At 41.3% G+C, this 18,672-nt stretch overlaps 1 protein-coding gene across 4 annotated transcripts in view; it reads left to right on the top strand.

Annotated features, from left to right (window-relative positions):
• LOC147706987 (cytochrome P450 2K1-like) overlaps nucleotides 1-18,672 on the top strand; it is a 576,312-nt gene that overhangs the window by 264,463 nt on the left and 293,177 nt on the right. For all 4 annotated transcript variants that reach the window (XM_086926213.1, XM_086926215.1, XM_086926214.1 and 1 more), the window contains exon 2: nucleotides 16,546-16,708. In XM_086926213.1, the coding sequence (XP_086782339.1) occupies nucleotides 16,546-16,708 (163 nt within the window). The remainder of the gene's footprint in view (nucleotides 1-16,545; nucleotides 16,709-18,672) is intronic.

Genomic DNA, 18,672 nt, shown 5'->3' with positions numbered 1-18,672 from the left:
CCCCAGATATGGTATGCCACGGATTGTATGGTCAGATAATGGAAGTGAGTTCGTAGGGAAAGTTATGCAGAGTGTGTGTGCAGGCTTAGGAATAAGGCAAAGATTCTACAGTGCGAATCATCCCCAGTCAGCAGGTTTAGTTGAAGGGTACAATGGCACCCTCAAACTGAAACTGGCTAAGATACAAGCCTCCACGGGCTTGGCCTGGCCAGACGCTTTACCTTTGGCCCTGTTATCCACAAGAGCGACTGTGCATTCCCGAGTAGGGCTTAGTCCCTATGAGATAGTGTTTGGTCGCCCTGCTAATATTTGGGGGGTACCAAGACCTAGGGAGTTTAAGCAGCTGGAATACCCAATGTTAATTGATTACCTTTTTGACTTGACTGCTAAACTAAGTCTCATTCATCAACAGGTTTTCGATGCATTGCCAAAACCTCCGGAAAGTCCAGGCCATCAGCTGAAACCTGGAGATTTTGTCGTCGTAAAGAACTTTGGACGAACCATAAATCTTCAACCAAAATTCGTTGGACCATTCCAGGTGCTGTTGGCGACGAGGACTGCTGTACGAGTGGCCGGTAGAAAGAATTGGATCCACTCGACGCACACCAAGCGTGTTCCCTTGCCACTCCCTTACGATAACTGGGTGAGAAAAGGAATTGGTGCCTCTGAAACCAAACCAGTTCCTAGATACATTCCTTTCAGCGATGCAGAACTAATTACTGATTCACCGAACTCTGACTCCCCATATGAAACTGCCCTTCTGAACATTGAACATTTGTCCTCTGCATCAAACGAACACTTGTTATCTGCGAACCTGAACATTGTTACTCCTGCTGAACACAATCTATTTCCGGATCAAACTGCACCAGGAAAACTGAGATACAACTTACGTTTTCAATCAAAAGACTAAATAAAGCAGGAAACTGCCTATTTTTCATATTTCAATTTGATACATTGCCTCCAGCCAGGAAGTTTGCTAATATTTTGCTTTTCCTTATGTATATTTTGTTGTTTTAATTGCCTTGCCGTCTGGGTAGCCGTAGGGTCGTGGCTGTGTGCCTAGTTGAATCTGCGGGGGCCAGACACAAGGTCGGCCTTTCTGTTAGTTCTGGGAACTCCCAGGGCTGATAGAGGCATTTTCAACTACATACACATCATCAGTGGTCGCGAGCGGTTGTAGAAGATGGAGCTTCCTGAGCTGCACCGAGAGAATGTAATTTATGTTCGCAGAAATAGACTTTACAAGATTCTTCATAACAAATGTTTTCTGATGCAATGCGCAGTTATGTTTTTAATTATTTTAATAATGTTAGTGGGTGGAATCGTCTTAGGCGTCCATTTGATTTTTGCACCGATAACAACTACATTACCTCCCCTTGATCCTGTTCCTTCTACTATTGCTTCTTACTATTCCTTTCATCCGTTTCCTGAACATGAACAAGCTCGACGCTCAGAATTCATAAACAACACTTTTGTAAAACTCCTGCATCAACACCAACTGGTAGTTAACACAACAGACTGCTGGGTATGTGGTCTGATACCACACACTATGGATAAAGGCATCCCCTATCTGGTCTTGCCTTTTAGCTATAATGGATCATTTCAGGCCTTTCAGACTATTTTTGTCTATGCCCTTGAGACCTATCCCCCGCGTCCACCACGTTCCACTAAATATAACTCTGCCAATAAAGCTTTAGTCAAGGGAATCATTGACATGATTAAAGACGTCAATAACACCCCATCTTGTCCTAGAGATGAATTACGAGTATATCTGAGTTGGAATTCTACGGAGTATCGCATTTGTTTGGGTGAAAGCAAGCGTAAGAGCTCCACTCCAATTTGGGTCGTACCTCACCGAGGTCAAGTCTGTTTGCAAGGAAATGGGAGAAATCCAAGAGCTCAGCTAGGGAAGAGTGAGTGCGTTGAGACTTACGTGTATCCGGCTAACTCTTCCCCTGCCTTTCTTACTGCTAGGGGTACCTACTTCATTTGTCAGGATAGGGCATATACATGGTTGCCTGCTGACTTTTCAGGTTCATGCTATATTGCTCGACTATTGCCTCCGACATACACTGCCTCTCCAGATTATCACAAGACCAGAGTAGCAAGAGGTGTTTTCAGCAAGGAAGATACCGCTGGTCAGGAAGCCTGAGACTTCTTCAAAGGTTTCCTTCCGTTTTGGGGGCCTATGGCCAATAGTAGAAATACACGTCAGCTAACACGGGTAGTTGAGTCTACTATTACAGAAACTGCGGGTGCCCTTAGTAATTTAACAGCTGAGCTCCAGGCGGATCGTCTCATGATGTTGCAGAACCGTATGGTTCTAGACGTAATACTTGCAGATCGAGGTGGGGTATGCAGAATGATCCAATCGAGCTGCTGTGTTTTTATCCCCAATAATGCTCCGACAGTATACGAAGCGATCTCTAAGCTTCATAAAATTTCCGACTCTATCCATGTAGACAAGGGAAACTGGTCCTTAATGGAATGGCTCTGGACTCTACTCTCAGCGTGGGGATGGAAGGTTCCAATGGTCGTTGGTATTATCTTAGTATTCCTATTCTCGTGCTGCCTTATTATCCAATGTGGTCCCGCTTTGTGTAGCGTCTGTGCTGCAACCTGTTTTAGAAAACCGCCTGTATTTGGAGACAAGGTGCGAGAAAGGATGATGATGCAACAACATGTTACTGACCTAATGAACATCGAGATAGACTCTGACATAGATTGAGTAATTGCCTATGTAAGGGCAAAAGGAGGGCCTGAGGTTCCGTGACGATTTGAACCCGTGTTTTCAACATTGTCGTAATCTCATAATTTTGGTACCAGTGAACCGCAAATGATCCATTTAGTATATCCTGGTGTTTTCGCTATGCTACGAGCAAGAGCACTCCTGTTATAATCACATTTCCAATACACCGACGGCATCCATTTTAGATCATGGCATCCATCTTGTTTTCTTGCCCTCACATAGTCAATGAACACGCAGTGACCTCTGATCATTTGATTTCAATTAAGGACAAGTAGGCTTTAGCCGACGATTCACCTCTCTTATGACACGTGCACCTTAGGACAGAAACGCTGTGGCCGCATGACTCGGCAGAAGCTGCCTCCTCTGCCCGAGGCCAGTCCTGCTATACTGGTTCTCGTGTTCGTTGGCCTGATCATGATTAGGTGGCCGAAGCTGGTAGCCTTGCCCATTTACGACCCACAAACATCTCTTATCCTGCCTTTCTATCTTCTGAACCTGGCTCTGCTCCTTTCCTTCTGGGCCTTTATTAGGGGGAGGTAACGAAATTTACGATGAGGCGGTCCGGCTCTTGAATGTAAAGATGACATGGGATTATGATGGAACAGTGGGAAACCTCTTATTCGTAATGTTTTGACATCAGATATGGTTGACAATTCCTGTGTAAACGCCAAATATTTATTGTTTAGGACATCATGTTTGAGAAACACACTAGTATGTGGAGAATGTTGCCCCCAGCCAAATATTCTGTATTTAAGGAGCAACCACTTAATGCAATTCGAACAGTCTCCTAGATTCTGCCCGTGTGTAGTTTCTGTGACTTCTGTGTCCCTGCAGTAATAAACCTTTTGTCTTTGACGCCACCATCGAGAAGCCCGTGTTTCTGTTTATTTGTGCACCGAGACAGGTAGAACTCAGGGGTCTTCGGGTGTTGTCCCTGACACCTCTGGACGGTACCAAAAAGTCCAGAACTCCACCATTCTGCGATTCTCAAAAAGCGAATCGCAATTTTTCGCTATTTGCTAATCGCAGAATGGTAGCTTCATGAATCTGGCTGTTAATTTCTAACTGAACACATAACTTGAGCTTCAAAAGAACCTATTTAATTAAGCAAGACACATTAAACATGATAATGCATTTTTAAAATACAAGTGGTTTCTATTCTCACTAAAGCAAAGAATTAAATGAGGCTTTGTGCAACATTTCCAGCAACTACAGAGATCAAGCTCAGACCGAGGTCACAGCTGTAAATTATGCCACTCTTCTCTTCACACAGAGAGAAAACGATTCCTTTGCTTATCTTGAAGGTCAAAGGAAACTAACAGAGCAAGGGCTGGATCAGGAGTTGGTTTTGTTTTCTACAGTCTAAAATGTTGTCCTAATTCTAATACAAGTAATTTTCTACTAATGCACATTTAACACTTTCACAAGTTAGAATCACATTTTTCACATTGAGGACAGAAACTAGCTAAACACATTTAAGTCAAGCTAGGAATTACTTGTACATGAGTTACATAAATTGCTAAATGGAAAGCATCTGGCTAAAGTCGGTGAATTTCAGAGCTCATGTTTTTACTCTGTGGCACAAATATCTGTGTGTCACTTTTCAAATGCAGTTTTTCATTTCTGAAGCAAAGGCAGATTTTCCATTAGCAAAGAAATTTTTAAAGCACATGTTTAGGCTCTTTCAGCAGATGTAGTCACATGCTGAAAGGGGGACTATTGTCAATTATCTGTGAGATTTCTAACATTTATGAAGTGTGCTCTGCTGTAACGATGTTGGACGAGGTGGCAAAATTGCACTTGTGCCACACCTATTTTCAGTGAGGGACATTGACACCCTTGCACATTTTGGCTGCTGTTTAACTGAGTAACAACTGCTGAAGCCTGCTGCTAAATAGTATTTACAATGTACTTGTTTTTAACATGGGGTGCCTGTGCCTTGTATTCTTTTAGGTGCTATTTTAACTCTGTATCAAAATGCTGTGCTCCCTTTTTGCTACTTCTTTGAAAACACTTAGATGTACATCATTTATTCACTTTTAATGGAGTTGGATGACAGAAGGGCTTTTAGCATGCATAGACTGCCTTCATTTCACAAGTTTCTAGTAGATCTAGACTAGTTGGGATTCCTGTGTGTTCCAAGCATTTTACACTTTAAATGTTTATATTGCAGGTTATTTAAAGCTCAGTTTGCTTCCTCTTGGATGCTATCACATTTGGATGACAGGGGGTCGGTTAGTATTTATAGCCTGCCTTTATTTTAGCATTTTTGTGTAGACCTTGATGATAAAGGGCTCCTGGGTGTTTAAAGCATATTCACAGAAAATCTGTTCATACAGCAGTTTTTAGTAGATCTTAGTGAGGGGGGAGGGTCTCTGCACTTCAATTGTTTATGCAATAGATTCCCTACAGCTCTCCTTCCTAGCTGCAACGTAATAGAGCTTCAAAAGTATAGCTAACCTTGTTAAAATAGGGGTTCTAAGCAATTAAGCACTTGGATTTCAATTTGTTTTGATGAGCTTGGTTTTATTTAAAAAGCTTTCATGAACCTGGATGAAACAGGGTCCCTTGGTGTTTATAATATATCGGCACTTTAGCTGCCCCTACGGCGGGTCCCTGGCATTTTTATCATTTAGGGCTAGATGTAGGTAATTGACATTTACCGATTTGAAAATACTGAATTGTACTGATTCGGTACTTTCGAATCGGTAAATGCTATGTAGATAATTTTTCAGTAAAAAATACCGAATTGTTAAGATTCGGTATTTACTGAATCAGTAATTACTGATTCGGTATTTGCCATTCATTCCTATGGGCCTGGAGGCCCATAGGTATGAATGTCAATTACAGAATCGGTAATTACTGATTCGGTAAAATTGTGAAAAAGTCAAGGGTGGCAGGGTGTCACTTTGACACCCTGTTGCACCCCTGATTAGTGCTTGAGTGCACATGTGGCACACATACATGCCCTAAGGGTATGTATGTCTGTCACATGGCACAGGTGTAAATGCACAAATTTGCATTTACATAGGAATTCGTTATTTACCACCAACTAATAGTTGGTGGTAAATAACGAATCCTTAAAGCCCAGAAGCACTCTTTGAAGTGCTTCCTACATTTCATTTACCGATTCGGTGAATACCGAATCAGTAAATGATGATTCTGTAAATACCGAATCTGTAAATACCGATTTGCTAATTACCGAATCGGTAAATGTGCCTCCTACATACGAAAAGTCTATTACCGGTCGGTAGCGGCCAATTTCGGCCGTTACCGACCGGTAATAGCCTTCCTACATCTGGCCCATAGTCGCAATGAAATTGAGCTCTATAAGATCGTAAACAGTATAGGTCTGATTACAAGGTTCTCTAATGGGATACTCTGTCACAAACATAACATACATTTCATCTGCTGTATTACAAGTTCCATTCGATATAATGGAATTGTAATACTGCATAAAAGAAAAAGCACACACAGACATGGTGGTTTGTTGTCCCCAGCAGGCCATCACCCCTATGATTTCCTTCAATCATATTGAGTCGCAATTTACAAACTACCTCATTTGTATTCATGAAGCAGGTTGGTATTATGACCCACTCCAATTCGGATTTTTAAGAAGTGACCTATTGGTACACAGTTCTTAGGGGTCTGATTTAGAGGTGGGACATACCAGAAGACATGGCAACAACAAAACTAGCTTCATTATGAGTGTCTTGTCAGTTGGACAGACCTACACTGGTTGAAAAACCAAACACAAAATCAGGCACTAGATATTTCTCTGTGGCTTTTCGGCAGCAACTTGGCTAAAAGTGATCTTATTTTTCATAGCAACAGTGAGTTATATTCCACAAGTATTCCCATTAAATTCTTCCAAAGATTTTGTATTAGCTTATAAATATCTAAATTGTGGTCAAACCTGGACACAGTAAATTGCATGAGAGCTGGCAGAACCCTATTTTTGCTGGCTCAATATGGACATCTGTGCACTTTACAGCTGCTAATCAGAAGTGAGTGCTCTTGCTCTTTTTTAAACATTGGCATACATGTGACTGACTTATTTAATTTACTTATACTTCCTTAGTATATGGTACTACTTGTACACCAGGCCAGTAATCTAAATGCCTAAATGAACAGTTTTAAACTGCAATCTTGTCCTGGCAAAAGAAAAAAAAGAAAAACACACAAGATGATGGACGGAATGTTGCACAATTGCAAAACATTCCCCCCAGTCACAGATCTGGGTTTAATCCATCGTTATTTTGCTCACCAAGCCACCCCAGTTCAGACATGGCCATATGCAAATTAGTCTTGTCCCTGTGCCTCATGGGAACAGCCAAGACCGAACTGCCAAGCCATGTCTTCCCTGGACCGGAATCAAGCATCCTAGGACCGGTTTCTGGCTATCAGCCGTCTTCAACCAGGATAGCTTGACTCCAGTGGCTTGGTGAGCATGGGACCCACGTCTGGGCATACCCTTCCCACATAGGGTGAACAGCAAAACACACAAGATGATGGACGGAATGTTGCACAATGGCAAAAAATTCACCCCCAGTCACAGATCTGGGTGTAATCCATCGTTATTTTGCTTACCAAGCCACCCCAATTCAGACATGGCCATATCCAAATCAGTCTTGACCCTGTGCCTCATGGGAACAGTCCAGCCAGAACTGCCAAGCCATGTCTTCCCTGGACCGGAATCAAGCATCCTAGGACCAGTTTCTGGCTATCAGCTGTCTTCAGCCAGGATAGCTTGACTCCAGTGGCTTGGTGAGCACGGGACCCACGTCTGGGCATACCCTTTCCACATAGGGTGAACAGCAAAACACATAAGATGATGGACGGAATGTTGCACAATGGCAAAACATTCACCCCCAGTCACAGATCTGGGTTTAATCCATTGTTATTTTGCTCACCAAGCCACCCTAGTTCAGACATGGCCATATGCAAATCAGTCTTGACCCTGTGCCTCATGGGAACAGTCCAGCCCGAACTGCCAAGCCATGTATTCCCTGGACCGGAATCAAGCATCCTAGGACCGGTTTCTGGCTATCAGCCGTCTTTAGCCAGGATGGCTTGACTCCAGTGGCTTGGTGAGCACGGGACCCACGCCTGGGCATACCATTCCCACATAGGGTGAACAGCAAAACACACAAGATGATGGACGGAATGTTGCACAATGGCAGAACATTCACTCCCAGTCAAAGATATGGGTTTAATCCATCGTTATTTTGCTCACCAAGCCACCCCAGTTCAGACATGGCCATATGCAAATCAGTCTTGACCCTGTACCTCATGAGAACAGTCCAGCCCGAACTGCCAAGCAATGTCTTCCCTGCCAAGGGCATGCCCAGACGTGGGTCCCTTGCTCACTACGCCACTGGAGTCAAGCTATCCTGGCTGAAGACGGCTGATAGCCCGAAACCGGTCCTAGGACGCTTAATTCCGGACCAGGGAAGACATGGCTTGGCAGTTCGGTCTGGACTGTTCCCATGAGGGACAGGGTCAAGACAAATTTGCATATGGCCATGTCTGAACTGGGGTGGCTTGGTGAGCAAAATAACGATGGATTAGACCCAGATCTGTGACTGGGAGTGAATGTTTTGCCATTGTGCAACATTCCGTCCATCATCTTGTGTGTTTAAAAGAAAAAAGAAAAAACCTTTTGCCAACCCAAAACCCTCCTTTTTAATACCTATAATTAGCCCTAAGGAAGGCCTAAAAATCCCTTATGGCAGGGGGCATGGCCTTTACAAGTAGGACATGTATATGTTGGGGCGAATTTACTAAATTCTGATGTTACACATAGCAGCAAGGGAATTTGTGCTTGCTGCATTGTGTCAAAAGGACAGAGCAGAAATGGGCCATATCTACTAGGAGATAGCGCTGGTCTGCTCTTCCATACCAATGATGAACTTCTGGCACCTTGATGCAAGGATGCCTGAGTTGTGCTGGGAATAGTTTTGAAGCCACCCAAAAAAGTTTTAGTGGAACCCAAGAGGCATTTTAAATCACCACCTCCTTTGCACTTTGCCCCACATTCACCTCTCATCTAATACACTCATCTTGAGAAAAAAAACACCTCAGCTCCTCACCTCGGTGAGTCGTAGCCCACACCTTGGTGTGAAGAGGGAACCCATATGATGAAGCATGTCACCCAAAGGTGAGTGAGGGTTCTTGTCCCGAAAGGAGTTTCTCCCTTTCACTCTTTCACTCTTTTTCTTTTTTCTCTTCTTCTCCCGCTGACACTATACCCTCCTCTCCCGTTTACCCTGATGAATAGCCGGACACACATTGTGTGATAGCACAGAAAAATTATTGTTTGAGGTTCTTTCCTCTTTGCACATGCAGACAAGAAATCACAAGGATAAATAAACATATGTCACTTTGTTATGCCAGCATCTGGTAATCCTACCATTTTACATGCGTACCCATGTCTCTGACTTTAGTAGATATGAGTGTGTATCAGATTACATGGATGGGTGCAGTGAAAGGCCAATGCTCAACCAATATAGCACACTATACTTTATATCACAACTGGTTGTGACATTCAATAGGTTGTGAGGGGGCCCCATGTGTGCCTTGGACAAGGGGGCAGTGGCAGTTCCTCAGCAAATACTTCTAATTGTTCCTTACATTAAGACATATCCAGGTTGGCGCGTCATCCTTTTTAGTGCTATTTTTAATTCAAGCTTTAAAAATTCATACCTCCAGTTCTACTGATTGGATTTTTTACCATTTTGGTGCCAATGTATTTATTAAAGTATTCTATATTGTTCCAAATTGGAGGTTGTTCTTCTGTTGTATTTTTACTTTATTACCATTTGAGTACTGTATAGATACTTTCCACAGCTACCAGGGAGTTGAGCACACGTTTATTTAGTGGTTTTTAAGTTTAAATCTTTTTACTTTATTACCATTTGAGTACTACATAAATACTTTCCACAGCTACAAAGGGGTTGAGCACAGGTTTATTTAGTGGTTTTTAAGTTTACATTTTTTTATTGATTTAAGAAATGAAGGACAACTCAAGATGCAGCCAGCAATAAATGCCCAACACTTGCGCCATAGGCTGTCAAAATGCTACAAAGTGCATCAAAAGCAATCAACAAACATCCCGGCCACCCCCTCCTTTAGTCCCACCCTTCCACCCCCCTCCCCTTGCACTAGAAACTACATAAGAAGTGACTGATCAGGACAGAAATTAGTGATCATGGGGTTGGCTGGGATCCTGCGCTAATGCAGGAAGGTGCAGGATGCGCATATACCTAAGGTAGGTAAGCTCGTGAAATACGGAACATAGTAGGGCGATAAAGGGGTGCCACAGTTCTGCAAAGGAGGCCCCCATCTCCTTTGAGAGAGAAGGAAATAGGTTCCATACCCAGCACGTTCCACAATCAAAGGTGTTTTATCAAAGCCCCAAGCTGACAAAATATTCTGTATTGCCGCCCTTATAGCTATGCCCATTTGCCTCCTTTTGCATGATTTGAGGGGAAGTGTAAGTCTGTCAGACACACCCAGGATAACCAATTCGGGGAAGCGTAAGATAGTAGTCTCAAAATGTTGATCTATCTCATCCAGAACCTGTGTCCAGTAAGTCTTGAGAGTGAGACATTCCATAGGAAGTGCAAAAGTGTGCCTGCAGCTCAACATGCTCTCCAACAGCTCGGAGAGCAGCTAGGGTCTCTCTTATATAGCCTGGGAGGGGTAAGGTACCAGTATGTAGCTATCTTGGTAGCAGACTTTACGCTGGAGGTGTTGCGCACTGAGCGTCGGGCCCTGTAATGGATATTGCTCCACTCTTTCGGGGTCATTGTCCACCCTAGCTCTACCTCCTACCTGTTCTGACCTGCAGATTTTGTTGCTTGTTCTGGGGGACGTAGGATGTGATAGAGCTATGTGATGAGTTGTTTGGTAGAATGTTTAGAGAGCAGCCCCCGTTCATTCGGGATAAGCCTTCTTTCAGCTCCCTGACCCACCTGGGGCTGCATCACTCAATGCCATATCTGCTGATAGTGGTACCGCTCAGTTTCAGGCGTAGCAAAATCAGATCAAAAATCTTCGAAGGACATGGGTTCCTGTTCATTAAAAAAGTGCCCTATAGATCTGCGGCCCTCCTTGTCCCAATGGCTAAACACAACCTGTTCGAGGCCCAGAGTGAAGTCAGGATTGTTTGTGATGGGGTAAGAGGTGATCAGAAGGTGGTGAGGCCATTAGGCGTGACCGTGGCATCTCATGCATTTAGAGTGGCCCGCACTATCAGGGAGCCACATAAACCATGAAAAGCCAGTGCTTCTCCCACTCGGGTTGAGCCCACTCCAACAAGCAGTGAATCTGAGTGGCCTTATAATAATGGTCTAAATTGGGCATCCCCAAACCCCCCTCTCCTGGAGATCTGAAACTCATGTCACTTCTCATCCGTGGTTTCTTGTCCGCCCAGATGAAGGAAGAGAACTCCTTCTGGCGCTGCTTCAACATCCCCGGTACCGACTCCACAGGCAAGGTCTGAAAGAGGTATAGGATTTTAGGGAGTAGATTCATTTTAAGGGATGCTGTTCGGCCTAGCCACTAGAGGCCAAACGGGTGCCAAGGCCGAAATCATTCATTCGGACAGTGGCCGGCGAATGGCTATACTCACTGAGGACCCACATGCAAAAATGATTCCCTATCCCGAATCGCTCCAGAGAGGTCTCTAAAAGGGGCCAATGTCCCCTTTCAAACGTCTTCCCGGCATGTACAGACAGCACAACTCATTCCACTGATTGGCTATGTGCCTTGCCTAGGAGGTTAAGCAACCTCCTAGTATTATTGCTGCACTGTCTCATTACCACAAATCCGGCCTGGTCCGGTTCAATTAGTCCAGGCATCAGCGGGCGCAACCTGGCCACTAAAATCCCAGAAAAGGTCTTAAAATCGCTATTTAGCAGGGAAATAGGCCTATGTGAGGCACAGAATCTGCCATCCTTTCTGGACTTAGACAGGGCTACCACTGATGCCATAAGCATCGTAGGCTACATGGCCACAGATTCCCCAATCGCATTGAAGAGCCGTGTTCATATTTTGGCCAGAATAGAGTAAAATATTTTGTAAAAAATGGCTGTGAACCCATCCGGGACAGGAGACTTGAGAAGCCTAAGCCTAGCAATGGCTGATATTACCTCCTCCACTCGAATCGGTCTGTCCAAAGAGGCAGCCTGATCTTGTGACAGAGGTGAGTATGTTATACCCTGAAAATATGCGGAGGAGCTCTGCTCTGGTATTTGCTGTGGTGAATTAAGATCAGTGTAGAAATCCCTAAAAGCACGAGAGATATCCGCCTCCCGAGAAAGTTCAGTGCCCCCTGCATCAATGAGTATTGGGACGGCCGCTGCCTGGCACTGCGTGTGCAGTTTATGTGCTAACAAGGGGCCACACCTGTCTCCTCCTGAGTAGAACATATGTTTCAGATGTAGGGCTGCATACTCAACTCGATCCAGGTCCAAGCTGGCTAGTTGAGCTAGCGCTGTTTTCAGTTGCCTCCATACCCTTGGAGCCCCTGTTCTTTTATGGATCCCTTGTAGTTCTGAGACCTGCCCAGAGAGCTCTTCCCTGTTCTCCCTGTGTATCCTGTTGTCTGCAGAGGATGTGGCTATTAGATCACCCCCAGCCACTAATTTGACTGTTTCCCATAAGGATACTATTGAGGTTTCTGTGGTGTCTTTTACAGATAAGTAGTCCTCTAGCGTCTTGGTGAGGCAACCAATAACTTCGGGACGGTGATAGAGTGTATCTCTGAGCCTCCAAAAAAAGGATTGGCGAGAGGTTGGGGGGGAGTTAGCAGAGTTGCGGTCAGTGCTGCATGATTTGATAGCATCTGCGGCTCAATAATCGAGTCTTGTAGAAGAGGAAGAAGGGACCGGAACCCTAGGAAATAATCTAAGCGGGCGTAGGTGCCGCAGGGTGGGAGTAAAAGGTGTAGTCATTCCAATGAGAGAGGAAATGGCACAATATGTCCATCAGACGCAAGTCGTGAAACCACTGCTGGGTGCTGTCAGAAAGGGCACCGGTCTGTCCCTGCCTCGGAGCTGAGTGATCCTGCTTGCCATCAAACACAATATTCTATTTAGTGATTTTTGTGGTTCCTTCTGACAAGGATTGTGAATATTTGAAGTGGGTTCTCAACCCCTTAAACTATCGCTCCACTTTTTGACATATCAAATGGAAAGAAACCCCTTCAGGTTCATTAATGCGTTTCAAAATAGGATTTTACTTCCATGTGTTTATAAAAACAGTCCAGGGGTGACACAAGATTGGTAGCAGACAAGCCAGTTGCTAATAGAATGGTACACTTTAGGTCCAGCGAAATGCACCTGTACAGACCAAATGTTGCCTGGCTACAGTCATTTGCCAGTGAATGAAAGACAGTGTCCAGATGAAAAGGATCAGTCCTTCGGTAAGATCCAAATATAGAGAGCAAAAAAGCAGAACACTTTGTCACTTCAAAGTGGGTAGACAAAGTCCCTTTATTATTAGTAAATATCCATAGGTGAGTCTATTGTTGAGGTATCCAGTTGCAGACTGTGTGGCTGAGAATATCCTTGTTTAGCAGGGAACAGTAAATGTAATTAGAGCAAGGAGATCATTTCTTGATAGCTTTCTGGTAACTCAATTACTGCTTGACCTTCTTCCTCAAACAAGAACAAAAACACGAAATATATGGCAGCTATGGTATACAAAATCACACATCTTCTAACAGTATGGGTTCTGCTTCTCTTCTACGCAAAGAGTATTCAACGTGCCAACTCTATTTAAAGGTGCTCAAACAATGTTGCACAACCTGTTCCATTTAGATGTCCATTGCCTTGGAGATCCTAATCCAACAACAAAGAAATAATTTGACATTGGAGCACTTCACTATTGTGTCTTTCTATGTCAGATGATATTTCTGACAATGATATTTTGACACAACTTCCAAGCCATCATCCACACTATTGTGCCTCACTGAGCGGGAGGGCAAGAGGTTTGTATGAGTAGAAGTTGTGATGGTTACAAGGACATGAGCCATGGCCTGAGGACACATTTATTATATGACATTGGAGCACTGAAAAATTTTGTTACTTTTTGGAAAAGAAGAACACATTTCCAAAAGACTGTCCATATGTGCATAGTCTATTCTTTTGTTTTCTACCACTTCAAATTTTGCGATAATCTTGAAAACACATCAAGTGGCCGAAATGTTTTTCAATAATCTAAAGTTTTTCCAGGGTGCAAATATACCTATGAAGTATACATTGTATCAAATGTAAAATGTTCTAAAATTGTTATGAATGTATTTCACTAATCCAAAAGTACATATATGTGAATGGTTCATGGAATTCAAAACCTGCATGCATCCTGTGAAGAACCTTTAAAAAACTTCTCAAAACCATGATACACCACATTAGAACCTGTGAACCTTTGAAAGGAAAAAAAGAGAATAGCATAAGAAATGAGGAACCCCAAGGTGCAACCAGTGCCTGTGTATCTTTATCAGTTATAAAACATACAAGGAATGCGCACATGTAACATTTGTACGCATGTATATTTTCATATTTCTTTTAGTTTATCAAGGCTTCTAACATACAATTTACCAACTGAGGATACATGTGGCTTGTCATACTTCCTTGACAGATTTTATTTGACTGGAGTTGTGATTACATTTGGATTGAGACATCCGTTCTCATTTTTTGAGGTACCTCCTTTCTTCAGGACAGTACTTGTTTCCCCTATCTTGTGTAATTGTTTCTGGTTTACACATCTTTTTCTGGGACTTTGAGAACCTAAGGACTATATGCATCTTCTGTGTAAATGTTATCAATAATAAAGATACACAGGCACAGGTTGCACATTGGGGTTACCCATTTCTGATGCAATCTTGTTTTTAATTTTTTTTACTGGGTTCATGCATGTTTTTGAATCTGTCAATCATTCAAATATATGTACTTAAATATTCAAAAATACAATTCCATTAGATTTTCTATGTTTAGCTTTAGTTCTGCAGTGCATTTGGATATACAGATACCATACTGAGATTTAGATGTGGCTTGTGTTCTTTATTTATTTAAAGTGATAGCATCTGGTGCCTGTCTTGCAAGGTTGTCATCTCATTTAATCAAGAATTGGATGATTGTAACATGTGCAGTAGAGAATAATGTAAGTAATCAGGGTCTTATTTTTATATTATTAGTCAAGTCAAGTCAAAACCACTTTAATCGATTAAATAAAATCATAAAAGTTCATCAAAAATCACATTATGTTACAAATACATATGGGTGACAAAATGTTATAAAAAAAACTGTCATATTTCAAACATATTTCATATGTTGTGTTAAAGATACAATAAAAATACGAAAAAATTCATGTAATAATCAGTACAGGGTATCTTATTTTATTTTTCCGAGCAGCAGCTACCAGAAAATTTGCAATGTTAAAAATAACCCATGGGGTATCCAGTAATTGCAGATACATTAAGGCAAGTTTCACCTGTAAAAACCCTTTCCCTGGTAAAAGTGGAATAATAAACGCATTTCTAAAGTCAGAATACAGGTCACAGAATATTATAAAATCAGCAGTATCTTGAATTGAACTGTGATCACACTCACAGAGTGCTGTATCCTCTGGTTTATTCCAGCCTTGATAATTCCCCAATATGAAACGTAACCTTATCAATAACCAGCGATGGAACGGCTTAGTTACTAACTTTGGGTAAGGTTCAATAGATGGAGATGTGAATAATAAAAAGTGGGCCCTTACCAGGTTTTTTTTAACTCCTCGCTCTCACGTTCCTGTGCCATTAATGTCAAAAAATGTATTTTGACCCAGCTAACGTCAGCTTTGGTGACTACTTCCGGGTTAACATACATTTCAGGCCGCCCTAGTTTGTGAAACGTTTCCTTAATGTAAGAGAGCCAGGATATATTGGTTGCTCTATCTAAAAGCATGCAGTCTTTTAAAATCAAACGATTAATAGTAAGTTCGGGGTTCAACCATGTTTTGATCCAGCAGATTAGAGGGGCCATGCTTATCAAATCAGAGACATATCCCATCCCCAGCTCCTGATGAACAGCAAAGGTTGATGACGATTGGGGAATGGAAAGAAGGGAGCGAAATAATTTATTCTCGACCTGCTGTACCCCCTCTGCTTTCTTGTACCCCCATATTCCTGCGCCATACGCTGCTACTGCAATACAATTAGCTTTATAGATTGCAAGAACCGCCTCACAAGGCTTTCCGCCCAATCGACGAGCAAAGCTTAAGAAACAGTGTAAGCAGATGAGGACCTGCTTACACTGTTTCTTTTAGCTAAAAACTGGGGGACCCATGAACCTCTGTCATCAAACAGGACCCCCAAGTAAGTAAAAACCTTAACTCTGGTGTCTTCCAACCCTTTACAATAGAATGTTCTAACCTTGTCTTTTCGGGGTCCAATAGTTAGGACATGCGATTTGGCTATATTAACAACCAAGTCCAAAGAACTCATGAAGCCCCCAAAGGAATTCAGGAGTCTTTGTAAACCTAGTGGGGTGCGTGCTAGTAAAACGGCATCATCCGCGTATAGGAGAACCAGGATGGGTTGGCTTCCTACACGCGGAGTGTCCAGGGTAGCTTCCCCTAAGGTTTTATCAATGCTGTTAATATATAATGTAAAAAGTAAAGGGGCCAAAATGCACCCTTGTCGCACCCCTCTTTATAATATTGTTATGTGTGGCAAGTTCTAAAATATATCAAATAAAATTTGTGAGATTTTTTGCAAAAGTTTATATGGTTTTTTTTCATTTTAGTTACATAAGAAGTATGGACCAATATTCAGCATTCAGATTGGAAGGAAGAGATTTGTTGTTTTGGCAGGTTACAAGACAGTGAAGGATGCTCTCATAAATCATGCAGAAGAATTTGGGGAAAGAGAAAATATGCATTTATTTAAGAAAATTGATGACAACCATGGTAAGTGCACGCTTCTTTACCTATCATACTACTATACAGAGATTCATGTGGTAAAAAAATCATTTAGTATTGTCATCCTTTAGAGTTCACATCAAAGAAGATTAATTTTCTTTTAACAGTCAACATACACAAATACACTCAGAATCAGCAATGTGCACTTACCTATGAATGAGTGAATGCAAACATCTCTGATATTTCAGTTTGCATAACATTTTATTTTGATTGCATTAGCATAACATCAGATTGGATTTCCTGAAGTATATGCAATTTCTGAGACTTAATATTTTGTGCAAGGAAAGAAATAATAACAAAATAATAAAACTGGGAACACAAGAGCATCTTTTATCCTATGTACATATATAGATATATAGACACATTTACTCTTACATATATTTGCATACACATATGCAGGCACTTTTTAAAAAGCTGCAATAATATTCTATTTATTGTTCTGTTCTTATCATTACAATTTTTAAGGTTCTAAAACAATCAATAATTCATCACGTTCATCTGCAACATCCCAGGGCAAAAAAAGTGTTAGTCTTTGTAACTAGAAGATCTTCATCAACAGGCACTGCAACTTAATGTACAAATATATGAATAGACATCCACTTTCTTTCTTGATAAATTGTAAATTACAGTTTCATTTATTTTTCCTGTCTTTCCTTGTCAACATTTTTGAGAAACATTGAACCCCACCCACATTCTTGGCAGATCTAATTTAATATGAACTTGTTATTTGAGAAAGGTAAAAATGGTTTACTAAAACGACTGGCAGTCTCGAATACAAATGTACTGATTTAAGATAAGAGTTTTAGCAACTTTGGGAATTGGTTAAAAAATGTTTCTTTGAGTGAATAGATACACCAGAATAAAAATTTGAACTTTGCATGCTAATAAACGGTATTGCTTCTGAACGTTTTAGAATCACAAATACTAATAAATATATGCATAGCTTTTCTGCTTGTCTAAATACATTTAGACTTACAAAAAATGTGAAAAAGTTCAACAAATTCCAACATGTAAAACTGTTTTACAATTTAGAATGTTTTAACCTTCAATTTTACCTTTTTTTAAAAAAAAAAAATTAATACATTTAATCGTTTTTTTTTAATCCTAAAAATACCAAACTACATTCTCCAATTTATAAAAGTACACACTGCTTACAAATATGAGAGTGGTGTTAACTTTTTACAACTTTTAAAAACAAACAATATAAATAAGTATATAATTGAGGATCCCAACATTTTGAAAATGAATTACAGGACTCCCTGAATCTGTCACAGTAATCTTAGAAAGCAGCAGGAGTAGTATATGAGACTTTCTAATGAAAGTAGGAATGAGATGGAGGTGAGGAGGACATTGATTTTAGTTGGCCAAGGAGCACTGGGCTCTGAACCTATCACTGAGGTATCAAATTCAAACTATGGAAATATATACATGAAAATAGGGAAAGTCTAATCCCTTTTTTATATTCCAAGAATTTGTGCTTACAAAATTCCAAATGCAATATGCACAATTAAAACTAAATGAGATTTCAGATAACAGCTACTGGACAACCATTAATTTGTCACATTTTAAAACATACTAATTGCACTTCATTTCATTGCTAGATCTTAAAATTCCCAATGCATTGAATAAACATCTTTAATCCATACTGAAATTCACAGTCTATCCACATCATATTGTATAATCTATCTGGACTAGCAATAAAGTGCTATGCCTGTAGACAGCTATAAAGAAAGTCAAATTATGACCATTTAGGACCCTTTTGAATAAAAACATCTTAAGCCTACAGCCTTTAAAATGTATTTTAAGTAAAAATCAATCAACTGGCTCCAACTGGCATAATCTATTCTGTTTTTTCCTTTGACCCTAATTGCGTTGTATATAGCTTCTCAGTATTGTAAACACCTTCCTTTCCAATTTACTCTTCTACTCTTTACATTTAGAGTGTTGATCAG

Source organism: Lissotriton vulgaris, chromosome 6, assembly GCF_964263255.1.
Source record: "Lissotriton vulgaris chromosome 6, aLisVul1.2, whole genome shotgun sequence".
NCBI classification, from domain to species: Eukaryota; Metazoa; Chordata; class Amphibia; order Caudata; family Salamandridae; genus Lissotriton; species Lissotriton vulgaris.
Note: the sequence above shows the minus strand (reverse complement) of the source record. Positions and strands in the feature narration are given on the sequence as shown.